At 36.4% G+C, this 13,409-nt stretch overlaps 1 protein-coding gene across 2 annotated transcripts in view; it reads left to right on the forward strand.

Annotated features, from left to right (window-relative positions):
* RASAL2 (RAS protein activator like 2) overlaps positions 1-13,409 on the forward strand; it is a 291,558-nt gene that overhangs the window by 201,177 nt on the left and 76,972 nt on the right. For both annotated transcript variants that reach the window (XM_019646444.1, XM_019646436.1), the window contains exon 4: positions 11,098-11,204. In XM_019646444.1, the coding sequence (XP_019501989.1) occupies positions 11,098-11,204 (107 nt within the window). The remainder of the gene's footprint in view (positions 1-11,097; positions 11,205-13,409) is intronic.

The following is a 13,409-nucleotide window of genomic DNA, read 5'->3' on the forward strand; positions in this document are numbered from 1 at the left end:
CAGATTTCTCTCCAGGAGAGGAAATGAAAAGTACTTTGTGCTGGTGAGGCTTTTCTACTTCACTTTCAGGCAATAGCCTCTTAACTGATGTTCAGGACTTCCTGTTAATTTAGTGCACTGGTGGTTCGATGCAACGTCATAAAATTGTGCCCTGTTCTTTATTCAGAAACCTTGCCTGGTTCCCTCATCATCCAAATGCCTTACCCTGGAACTCCTTCTGCCCCTTCCCCCTGACATCCCGGTGTTCTTTTGGGTGGGGAGGACTTCATCCCACCAAAGTGATTAATTTTCTATATCTTGGACAAATATTGCCCTTTCCTACCTTTGCATGTGCTGTTTCTTCCATCGGCAGTGTTCATTCAAGCTGAACTTTCCAAAAATCCTACTGGTTTCAGATCTTGCTTATGAGGAAGACTGTGCTAGGTACTATGGCCGGATACAGAAAAAGTGTAGGACAAAGCTGCTTGTGAGAAGCATAGAATTTGGTTGGGGAAAAAACATGAAGTATGTACAATTAAGCGAGAAAGAGTTAATGAAAATTTAAGACAACAATGGAAATAATAAAATAAGGAATTACCTTATAGTGAAATGATTTAGCCAGGCAAAAATTGCTTTGGCAATTTGAAGAAGGGAGATATCATTTTTGATTAGGAACACAGAAGATTGCTTTACAGAGATAGGATTTAATCTGAATCTTAAAAGATAGAATAGATTCTTATGGAAATCGTGTTTTCTGTATGGAAGGCGTGTCATGAGGAATATTAAATTATGTTCATATCCAGTGAGTAACATATCCAATTATGTTACTATCCAGTTCATATCCAACTGATTTGAAAGAAAGAGAAAATTCATATAAAGAAGTAATGAGAGAGAATCCTTAAAGGATATTTGGTGGCTCACTGTGTAGGACTTTCATGAAAGGCTAATGAGTAACAATTTATCCTGAAAGCCGTTGGGAAGAATTAAAGATTCTTGAACAAGAAACAGATATGATCAAAATGGCTCTTTAGAAAGACATATCTAAAAGTGTCCCAATAGGGGGAAGAGACTCGAAGCAGTTAAACCTGTTGTAAAGCTATTACAGTACTCCAGATATGAAACAAGTGCCTCTATTTTCACACTTAACCTTCTATAATATAATTCGTGGTTTGCTTATTTATTATTAAAACCAGGCTGTGAATGCTTCCACAACAGGAGCTCAAGCCTCTGTCTTTTTAGAATCTCGTACACTTTGGGTACAAATGAATGTTAGCGCAGCTCAGATGAATAACTGACACAGAAAGGTCGAGCGATTACGTAGGACCTACCAGCAGAATTGGTGACAGATTGGAGGAGTGGGGACATAATGAGCCAAGGACTAGTTCTGAACTTGGGTGGATGGTGGTATTATTAACGAAAATAGAGAAGTTGGAAAAGGGAGTCAGTTTTTGAGGGAAGAAGAATTCTATTCATATATGTGAGCTTTAGTTGATGAGCATATATCTGGGTAGAGAGACAGTTCTGATGATTGGAAATGAAGTCACAGAAAGCGACCTTCGAGAGGCATCCAGAGAAGAAAGAAAGCTGAAGTTCTAAGCATCTATAGGTGACCTGCTGTTGACAGACTGTCAAGAAAAAAGAGAGGGCAAGGGCTGAACCTTGAAGAAGCACCGATGGTGGGGGGTGGGGAAGGTAGAGAGGAAGTGGAGACCGATCTTGCTTTAGGAAGAAAGCCAGAGTGGTGTGGTATTCCACGTGCGAAGGTGGAAAAGGTCAACAAGGTGGTTAGAAGCACCAAAGAGAAGTCGGAAAAGACCACTGGCTGGCTATCACAATAATTTGAGATTTTTGATAACCTGTGAAAGTATCAGTGCTACGTCATTCAAGTGGTGGGGGGCAAAGTCAGGTTTTAGAACACTGAGAAAGATAGCAGGTGGTGAGAAGGCGAAAGCCACAGATTACGTTGCTTGCCTGGAGAAATCTGTGACTGACAGAAAGGAAGAGGTGCCTTTTTTAAAATTGGGGAGATGTGGGCATATTTTTCAGTAGAGGGGAGAGTAGTAAGATGTGGAACCAAGAGGAGAATAACTGATAGAACAAAATCCTTTATTGGTTTGGGGCTGAGGGTGGGATTGAGGGCACAGGATTAACCTTTTGAGGGGAGAAGGTAGAAACGCATACAGGAATCAAAGATGCAAGCAGAGATTTAGCGACAGAAAGTAGCTAAGATGAGGGATATAAAAGCAGCCACTGTAGTAACCTTGTGGCATTTATCTTACCCAGTCTTGCATTATAGCTAGTTATTTGTGTACCCATTTATTTTGTTATTTGCATACCCATCTAGCACCCCCCTGCTACTGCAGGGTAGAGACCTTCTCTTAATATTATGGAAGCTTCCAGAACAACACTGAATAGGTGCTTAGTAAACACCATTTTGAATGAATGAATGCTATTCACATACCCAAAAGTTTGAGATTCAGCCATTTTCACAATTATCCAAATTATTCTGTCAGATCTATCTTTTTCCCCGCTTTTCTACTACTGTTCTCTGTTCTCATATCTGCAAGTACCGTTTAAGGTACATTGGTAGTGTTTGCAGTTTTTATTCAGTAGATTATAACTGGGTTTTCCAAATTCTACAATAAGAAGGAAAATATTCAACAAATATTTAGTACTCCTTTACATTTTCTAAACTGAATTTAAGTGACTTTATTTTATTTCATGAAGTAAAGTAATTTAACTGATAGAATAATTTTATAAAAGAAGAATGTAATTTTGACAAAAACAACATTTTTAAGTTTCTACATGACTCTGACGGTTGGTAATTATCTGGTGTTGACAGCTATTACTGATTCCTAAAATTATACCTAACATTGGGGGAAGCATATTCAAAAATTAAAATTCCCATTTCTGAGTATATGGCAGACTAGGTATTCTGAAAAATAATACAGAAACAACTAGAGACATCATATTAGTGAAACAAACATTTAAAACTAAATGGCTGAACTTTCCTCTCAGGAAGGAAAGGAAATCTCCAGGAAAAGAAAAAAGAAAAAACTGAAAATTAATGTAGTATATTGTCCTGAGGGCTTTTGCCAGTCTCAGAATTCTGGAAGGTTAAATTTTAATGGCCATAAGTAGGAGATGGACCTATGGTCCAAACAAAGTGAAGAATTAGAACTGAAAGCCACACCCCAGTGTCCGCCATAGGACTGTATCCCTTGATGAGTGAAAGTGGAAATAAGAAAATCTGCTCACTGACAAAAATGAACAAATCTTACTTATCTCAGTCTGGACTGGAGGGGGAATTCATAATCACAGTTCTGATAAGGTAAAACGAAAATAATGGACAACAATAATATTAGAGATAGGAAGGAAGTAATTGGAATTGACGTATTCTAATATCGTTAAATTATTCAAGAGAAGGATAGAAATCAGGATTAGCTTTAGGCCTTATACATGTTAAAATGTTAAGGGTAACTATTAAAAGGATAGAAATAGGGTGCATCATTTCAAGAGCAGTAGAGGAGAAAATGAATTTTTAAAATTTGATCATTCTGAGAAAAGGCAGAAAATGAGACAAATATAGAAAAAAATAAATAGAAAACACACGATGGTAAAAATAAAATCCAATTATATCAGAAAACACAATATATGAAAATGTTAAAAGGTAAAGATTTTTGGACTCAATTTTTTTAAATGCTGTGTATGAGAGAGACAAAAGGTTAAAAGTAAAAGGTTTGGGAAAAGATTTATCAGGCAAATACTAATTAAAAGAAAGCTGGCATAGCCATGAAAATGAGCTAAGATGGAACCTTATGTCAAAAAGCTTTATAGGAATAAAGACAATTCCCTACATAATGATAAAATGTAGAAATCACTAGAAAGATATAACAATTTCATATGCACCTAATAACAAAGTCTCAAAACTTACAAGGCAAAAATTGACAAAAATATAAGGAGAAATCGATAAATCTATAATCCTATCTACAAATATTAGTATGGCTATGGAAGATACAAAAAAAATACAATAAGCTCGAGTTAGGATTCTATACAATGGGCATGTATAGACTCCGAAACCCAATGATTATATAGTTTACGCAAGCACATATGGAATCTATGAAAACTGACAGTGGACTTGGGCATAAACAAATCTCAGCAAATCTCAGTCTTTATATCATATAGAATGTGTTCTCTTGATCATGGTTGAACTAAGTTGGAAATCAGTTAAAAAAATTTACTTTTAAAACCTTTACTTTTCAAAAATTTTACAGTTACATATATATCACTCTTTAATCAGAGGAGAAATAATAATGGAAATTATAAAATACTTTGAACTGAACATCCTGAAAATAGTACATATCAAAACTTGTAGGATATTGCTAATATAGTTATAAAGTGAAACTTACAGCCTTAATCTTGTATATTGAAAAGGAGAAAGGCTGAGAATTAGTGAGTGAATTAAGTATTCAACTCAACAAGGTAGAAAAAGGAAGAATAAACCCAAAGAAATTTTAGGGAAAGAAATAATGACGATAACAGCAGAGGATAATGAAATGGAAGACAGAAATAAATGTAATAGAATCAATAAAGCCAAGAGCTGTTTCTTTAAAAAAAATCCAGTGAAAATCAGTAAAACTGTCAAGATTTATTCAAGACAAAAAAACCCACAAATAAACAATGTTAGAAATGACAAAAGGCACAATTACAGAAAATCAGAAACTTGAAAACTAGATCATGAAAAACATTTGAAAATTTGAAGAAAATGGACATCTTAAAGAAAGGTGATAGTTTGGTGTTTTTATCCTTGTTATGTTTTTATCATTATTAAGATCTCTGGTTGTTATTACTAAGAAACTTATGTACCCTCTGCTTTGTATAAGATACCATGTAACCATCCCTGAGCTGTTTTCTTAAGCTTTCTGATTCAGAGTGTTATTTGCTCTGAAACTGTTCTGTACCATCCCATCCAGTATTACTATGAGAAGCCCCAACCTGAAGAAATGGAATACTTGTGGGAGTATTCCTTGACTAGAGAGAAATCTGTTCTCCAATTATATTAACAAGAAGAAGTTTAAAATAATAACAGTAATACCAGAGAATAAGTTTGCTGACGTAAAGAAAAGGCAGGTAGACCGGATGGCTGTCTTTTCGGACAACTCACCGCATTTCTATGTACCTAGCACCAATTTGTACGTATTGAAGGCAGTGTCTAGGGCATGCAAACTTGAAAGGACTGCTTGTTTGAGTGAAGTACTGCATTTTAAGTGATACAAATTGGATGAATTAAAGTGGCTCTGGGGATTTGTATTTCAGAGCAGCTGAATGGTAGTGACTGTCAGTGCACAGGCTTTAAAGCAGGAAACGTGGGATATGGCAGAAAATGTCCCCCTGAAAAGCAGGTGGATAAAGTGGATAAAGTCCATAAAACGCCCAGGTGCTCAGGTGTTAGCAGCTGTATAAATGCAGCCTGTGACTTGCTTCTCTTTGCTCGTCCCTTTTCCTTTATAAAATTGTTCTCTGCCTGCATCGTGAAGCTTCCATTACCTATAGGAGTCCTCCAACAAAAAGTAGGAAACTTCGTTTTCATGAAGGCTTTTTTCTTTTACATTTTGCTCTGTGTGATTAAAGCCCCTCTTTACTAAAGAGGTACAAACCCATTTCCTAATACTGTTCCTTCTTACTGTGTTTCTTAAACATCTTATGTGCCTCCCATGAAAGAAGAATTCTCCTAATTTAGAATTCCCAGCATGGAGAGCTAAGTTATTTGCTTATTTCATTCATCAACAATTGGAGCCACTGACTTATCATATCCTATTTATATAAATAGACCATAACGAGGCCGACTCATTCACAGCAGCACTGTGCACTGAAATCTCAGCGACTTGAATGGGTGCACACACACAGTTTGGTGTGTATTCAATTTTCTGTCATGCTGTGTTGAAATGTTATTGATTTTTAAAAAGGTTATTGAAGTGAACTGAAAAATTCCCCTTTTAAGAATATTAGAACACTAGTTTCCTAAATGTAGTATCCAAAATATGAAAGGGGCCTGTGAATAATTATAATTGGCAGAGCATTCAGTCATTTATGTTTTAGAATTCTGTACACAGAATTCCTAGCAATTGGCTTGAGTTGCCCTTCATGTAAAATATTTAGACATACTATATATGCCAAACTGACTGCATCTGTGAACAGGTAATGTTTTTGTGGTTTGTCATAACTAGACAATTTTGCTGTGAGATGGATATTTTGGTTCCTTACATCATTGTCCAATCCACCAAATTAAAACTTTATAAATATTGTTTTACATTTTGTTCATCTTCATGTTGAATTTTCTGAATTGACTTTCACATTGATAGTCCCTTCTTTTAAATTTACCCATAATCTCATCCAAGAGAGTAATAATTGTTACTACCTCAGGGGCTGTCCCAAGGATTAAGTAAGACAGATATTAGACCCAGTGCTTAGCACATAACATACTCAGTATTAGCTAAAATTATCATAAAAATATTTCTACCCTAGACAGATTACTTACAAAAGAGGTACTTAAGTAATTTTTATAGTGCGTCTTTTTCTCTTTAAAAAAAGTAGTTTTGAATCATTTCATGTAATCCAGTCTAAAAGTGGTAGACATTATCAGAATTCAGGACAATTTTTAGCTATGTTATTTATGTTAAGTATGTGCATGTATGATATGATGGCATATGAACTTTGGTTAAATGTGATTGAACAGAAAGTAAATGTAGTTGATGCTTACCCATGTTTAGCTATAATGACGTTATATAACAGTACCTTTCTTATGTGATATTTTCAGAGGGTTTTGGAACCTAACCCTCGGTTAAACATTTGTGTATATCAAACATACGTGATAAACATCCCTTTACTCGCTTTCCAAGCATAATATTCCAGAATTCTTTCAATCACATTCATTATTCAAAATCCTGAGAAGAAAACAATTAAGAAAGTGCCAGTAAGAGTGTATGTCCATAGTGTTTCTGTGTGATTTGTACTTTTTGGTGAAGTGTATGTCACCAGGTGGCTTTCTCTCAGAGTAGAAAACTGAAGTCCTTATATTCAGGCCTCTAAGCCTCACGCTGCTATTTGTTCCCACTCCCTGACACTAGTCCTGCTGGCCTCGCTGCTGCTTTACCCTGGAAGCTTTGTACGGACTTCCGCCTGCCCGCAGTGTTCCTCCCTGATAGGTCCACAAGGCTGACTTCCTTGTGTTCCGAAGTATTGCCTCTCACCTTCAAGGCAACTGCCCATCCACTATATTGCCTGTGGTGAAACTGCTACACCTCTTCACCTTCTTCCCAGCCTTACCCTTTTCTTCCTCTCTGAAACACTTCTCCATATTTGCTTCCTGATGGATGAACCAAAGGCCTTGAACACACTGTTAGGCTCTGAAGGCAGAGGTTGAGTTCTGTTTGTTGAACAGGCACCAAAGGCGCCTTTGCCCCTAGAATGGTCCATTTGTCAAATTCTTTGTCACACTTTTCAGAGAAAGCACATTGACACAGAGGAAAATGTGTATGTTGAGGAAATGATGTTATAACACTACGCTTTGGATGTAGAGAGGCCCTTTCTTCCAAAATGCTAAATTTTTTTTTTTTAAGCTGAGCCATCCTGCCACCTGTTGGCAGCTCAGCGGCTGCTCAGCTCGGGCCAGGAATCGAACTGCTGTTGCTCAGAACTCAAACTCTTGAGCGAGCTCTTAACCAACTCAGCCACTCGGCCGGCCCCCAAAATGCTAATTTTATATCAAAGCATGTGAACTCATTCATCATGTCTTCATCTCTGGTTGATCTGAATAACCAGTTTATTAATGAGGACCAGAGCAGGACAGGTGAAGTGGCTCACACAGAGCACATGGATAGTTGCTAGTGCTGCTAAGAAAAGCACCCACATGTTCCCTTTAATACATCATTCTGTGTAGAGCTGGGTTGGAGGTTATCTCTCATTATTATAAGTTGTCGCCTCATCTCAGTTCATACCCAGTGGCAAAGGAAACGAAGAGATAAGTTTAAAACCTAACCAAGCTTTTTATAACTTTTTTTGCCTTTCAATCCGAAGATAAATATTATTTTTAGACGATGAGAGAAAGGGAACAGAACAGTTTCAGACCTTTAGCTACTGAAACAATATTATATGTCTCTTGTCTCTGTCTTAGAGAACGAGCATATTTTAATATGACTATAATTAAATATTGTGACTATGAAAGCCACGTTCATTTTTACAGTAGGTGAAAATAATGAGATAGCTTGGAACGTGAGTGGGGGTAGGGGAGAGAGCTGTCTAATTTTGGCCTACTGGAACCACGATAGATTTTCCTTCCAACTCAGCAGAAATGTAGCTTGAAGAGCATCGTAGCAGCTTTCCTTTCTGCTGGGGGATTTAAAGTTAAAGGTAGCTGGACCGGTTTAATATGCAGGGCTGCCTGTGACTAACCCAGCAAGTTGTTAATTCTGCTCTTGCTGATGCTGCTACCCTGTTTCAAAGTGGATGTTGGTTCTTGGGTTATATATTCTTCTCTCAGCTTTGAAATAGTTGTGCATCATCTGAGAAGCAAAGAACCTGGATATTCAAAGGGCTTTTTTGCACCGGGGCATTGTTGTGGGGGCCGAGAAAGTCACGAAGTGGAGACTTCTTCCTCTTATATTAGTTGCTGTGGCTTACTCTGTATCCTTTCTCTTCTCTTCCTGTTGGCAGTTGTTCAAACTGCAAGAATTATTTAATTTCTTCGTTTTAACCCAGTAACATTCTTTAAGGTATATCAGAGTTGTGAGGGTGTTTTTTCTTTTTTTTCTATACAGAAAGAGAATCTAAAAGTGAAAAAAAAATAGTACAATAAGTAACGTATTTGTTAGAGTTTGAAATGTGGTTGTTCATTTTAGCCAATGTAATTTCCAAATAGTTAAAAGCATTGGAATATATTGATTTAATGAGTTCATATGCCTGAAAATGGAAGTTAGACGTTTGGAAGAAAGTAAGGAAATAAGTTTTAATTTTTTTCCTTAGCCAGAACAATGCAAGTTAAGGAAAACTGTTTACTAGGTCATTTTATCCATGCTAAGGGAGCTTCTTCTCCCAATTTGGCTTCTCCATCAAATATCCTGAGATTAAAATATATTCTATTCTAATGTTGTCTCCTATACTTTCTAATTATATGCAATTATCAGAGAAAAGATGAGATTAGCTCCCACCTTCCCCCACCCCCTCTGCCCCACCTGCCTTCCCCCATATAGACTTGCCTAACTTGGATAATCACTCTTTAAACTCATGTTCCTGAAGCCTAAAGATCTTGTTCAATGTGCTTTGACAAACCAATGTGTTGACACTCAGTGCTTTGTGCCATTTCCGTGAATTTTAGCTAATTACACTGCCATTTTTTTTTAGAAATGTGCACTAGAAGTCGTGTGTGCCTAATTCTGAAGATGGCTTTGTGCACTAAGTCCCATTTCACCACTGATGGTTAGTGAGAACTTGAGAGACTTACAGTTATTGGCCATAATTTTACAACAGTAATAGCGTGGAACTTTCTTGTACTGCAGGCGTGTGAGACGCTATGCTGTCAACCCCTCAGTCGTTGAGAATGTTGCAATTTGGCTTATGTCTTGCTAGTCAAGATGTCACAGAGAAGATGTTCAGGCATGGAAAGAAAATCAGTGTCCAACATGCAAAGATAGTAATAGGGGGAGCACTTCCAGTTGGATTTTCCAGGCGGGATTGATTTGTGTGCATTACCGGGTCTGTGTAAAATGGTGTCCTTTTGGCACTGGCTGAATATAAATTTCAGTAAATGTTTTTTCTTGCTGCAGATTAGTGTAGTACAGTAAAAATTTCTGTAACTGACAGGAGGCAGTGGTTGGGCGTCTGCTAATAGCCTGAAAGTAACTAATGAGAATGTGCAGTGGGAGCGATTGATTGAATAGCTGCAGTTCTGTGTTTCTTTCTCGCGTGCTCTCTCTCTCTGCAAGCTGTAGAGAGGGAGGGGAAAGAGCAAGACACAGGGAGGGAGCGAGAGGGAAAAAAACGCTTTCTCTTAAGTGGAAGTAGCACGGATCCCAGGGGCCAGGAGGCCAGAAATGGAAGTTTAAGCTGCATCTATCTTTTAAAGGGAGAACAGCAGGAATCAAAATGTCAGTCTCCGGAGTCACGATTTACTCCTTGTTTTTTAAGATCTGGAAGATAACACAGAATACTTTTTTTAGGATGTGGTTTTTCTTTTTCTTGTTCATGTTGAGATTATTTAATGTTATCTGAGAAGCTGGATTCCTATATGTCTGTCAGTTGAAGTGGAGATGGGAAGCAGTTGTGATAAAGGTATAAAATATGTATATATCTATCTGTGTGTGCGTGTGTGTATGTGCATATATATATGCATATATATATATATATCTGAAAAAATTTAAATGTAACCTTAATATAGTGTATAGTCATTAAATTGGAGATTATCACATTATGTGCAAAATCAGAAGCTTACTGGGTAGTTTGAGCAGATTTAGGATTCCAGAGGAAGATCTTAGTAAGGTCATATTGCTAGAACAAGGAGAAGCTGCTCTATTTTTGTATCTGCATAAGCATATATGTTATTTTCTCCTGGCAGCAGCTTTCAGTCTTCTCACGGCCCTTTGGTTGCACTCTGGTGAATCATCTTATCTGCACAGAACTGAACTTTGACCTTTGTGCAAACACTGTCAAATTCTGTGCAACACTAGACTATATTTTGTTCACAAGAATATCAAAAATTTCATTGGATTCTATTAACTCCTATACTGCTGACCAATAGAAAAGTCGATTCATACACTGAGATGCAAGTATTAAGTGAACTTATAGATATTAAACATAGCTCAGAGGAAATTACTTTCTATCTGTGCACAGAGAAAGACATAAGCTGTGACACAAAGCAGATTCTTAACTGTGACCATCTCCTAGTGTCTTGATATTTCAAACACCAGAGACAAAGAGACAAATTATGTGGATATAAAATACAATGCACCTTTAAAGCAAACTGATTTTCTTTTGGTGGGGGGGAGGTGGGAAGCCATAACTTTACAATTTAGTGAAAGATTTTTAAATTTGCATTTTTAATGATGTTTCTTTCTTCTTTTCCAGAGGTGCCGGCAGAAAGGTCCCCCCGCAGACGGAGTATCTCAGGGACCAGCACATCAGAGAAACCCAACTCCATGGACACTGCGAATACCTCACCCTTCAAAGTCCCAGTAAGTGTTTCTCCTCTCTGAAAGATTTTTCTTTTCTCCTTTCTTCTTAGAGTTAGAGACAGTTACTAAGGAATCAAAACATTTTGCTGCTCAAGAATTTCTTTGCCATACTTAGGTTAGAGTACAGTGTAGTGGTATCAATAGATATAGATTAACTGTGGTTAATGTCCATTACTTTCTGTGTAAGGTTTTAGGGAATATGATTTCTACTTGTGGGGTGTTTCTAAAATATATAACTAAATACATGAAATTCAAATGACTCAACTATAGAGTGCAAATCTGCAGGATGCCCTTTTATCAAGAGCCAAAACCTATCACAATTCTATAAAAATGCTTAGCGGGATTTTTTTTTTTTTTTTTTTTNTTTTTTTTTTTTTTTTTTTTTTAGGGATGGGGTATAATTTTTTTCCCCCCAGGGCTGGAACACAAGTAGAAAATGTTGACACTCATACATTTGCAGAGCAAATCATCAGAGAATTGGACAACTGTGAATTCTAATCCTGAAATCTGACCTGTGCTTTGCTTAAGTCATCTTTTAGATGACCATTTAAGTGCTTAAGAAATACCCTGGGAGAAATACCCCAGTTTTAAATACTCGTTAAACTGACGAGGCAGTACTGAGCATCAGGATTCAATCCAGTGCTGAGATGGAGAGGCTATCAGGGACCAGGTCAGCTGACCACCAGTTGCAGGCCTGGTTTGGACCTTTTGCTATAACTCTGAGTAACCCAGATATTAATTCATCTTTGTTTCTTGAATAGGAAATATACTTAACTTCCTAATCATACCAATTTATTAAAAATTCATTTTTAAACTTGGAAAGAATTCCTTTCATGAAGTTGTTCATTATTGTAGGTACAATAAAAAACAGTATAAAGTGGAAATAGATTTTTCTGTGGGGAAAAAAAGATGTTTTTTTTCTTGTAATTCAGCCAAGTTAATATGTTATATTCTTTATTTATTTATTCCACTACTATTTTTTTTAAGTCGGGATGACCTTTTTAAGTAGAACTGATATTTTGAGGTGCATAAGTAAGTATTCATTTGTAATTTAACTAAAATGAATGTTTTATTTTGGATTAACCCTGAGAAGCAAGATTTCTCCTTATTATATTTTAGTGTCTTGTAGGGTTTGTGGACATCTGTTACTGTGACCTTTGTAATTTTTTACAAATTTTCTCACTTTTAAAGACTACAAGCAAATTTTGGATTAAAATCCAAATTATAACAGGAAGTTTAAAATATCAGATTTTATGCATTTTACTAAATTTCATTGTTCCACAGACTTAGCAATCTATTTTAAAAAATTCTTTCATAAATGAAAAAATCATTTTTCCCTCTCCCCTCTCCTGATGAATCAGAGATCAAATATACTGAAACTATTCATATACAGAGTTTGGCAAAAAGGGATTGAGTTAAAATTTGAAGTTTTCTTACCATCATGCTAAACTAAAATGATGAATTCTTAAATTTGTTTTAGGGCAATAACTGAAAAAGAATATCCCACTGCTATATGGTAACATTGAAATACTTCTTAAATTGAATCTGAAATTCGTGGCTGGGCTTGTAAAATTTGAGTTAATTAGAAACAACAATTTTAATTTATATTTAAACAGTATGTTGGCAGCTAGTATAAGTTTTGCCTTACTAATAAGGCTAATTATTCTTGAGTACAAGTAATCTACCAGTGATGCATATGCATGAAGGCTAGCACTACTAACCCCCCACTTAGTCAGTTATTAATCTCCTAATAATCGCAGCCACCTCATAGATGTAGAAATATTGAGGGAAAGAAGAGGCCTTTGGCTAAACTGCATCACAGAGCCCATGTTCAAAGGCCTCACCTAGACAATTGTTTGAAAAAGAACCATCAGAACACATTGGTTGCAGAGTCATAAAAACAATCTGTATCCACTTGGGATAAAGGCAAATAGCCCTCCATTTATCAGCAGCCCTTAAAGGTATTGCAGGATGGATTGTGCAGTAATTGACATTGATAATAGTGATCCCGAATCATCCAGAAAAAGTGAAGTTATATTTGTTGTGCTGGGCTTTTTTAAAAAATGAAACTGTATATATTGTATGATATATATCCATTGAGAACATTTAAAATCTGGAAGACATGTGATGCTTATAAAACTTATCAGAAAAATGTGGTTTGTGAAGTACCTCATTCCTTGATAATGCTGGATAAATAATTTATAT

Source organism: Hipposideros armiger, unplaced genomic scaffold (genome assembly GCF_001890085.2).
Source record: "Hipposideros armiger isolate ML-2016 unplaced genomic scaffold, ASM189008v1 scaffold_6, whole genome shotgun sequence".
In the NCBI taxonomy this organism is placed as follows: Eukaryota; Metazoa; Chordata; class Mammalia; order Chiroptera; family Hipposideridae; genus Hipposideros; species Hipposideros armiger.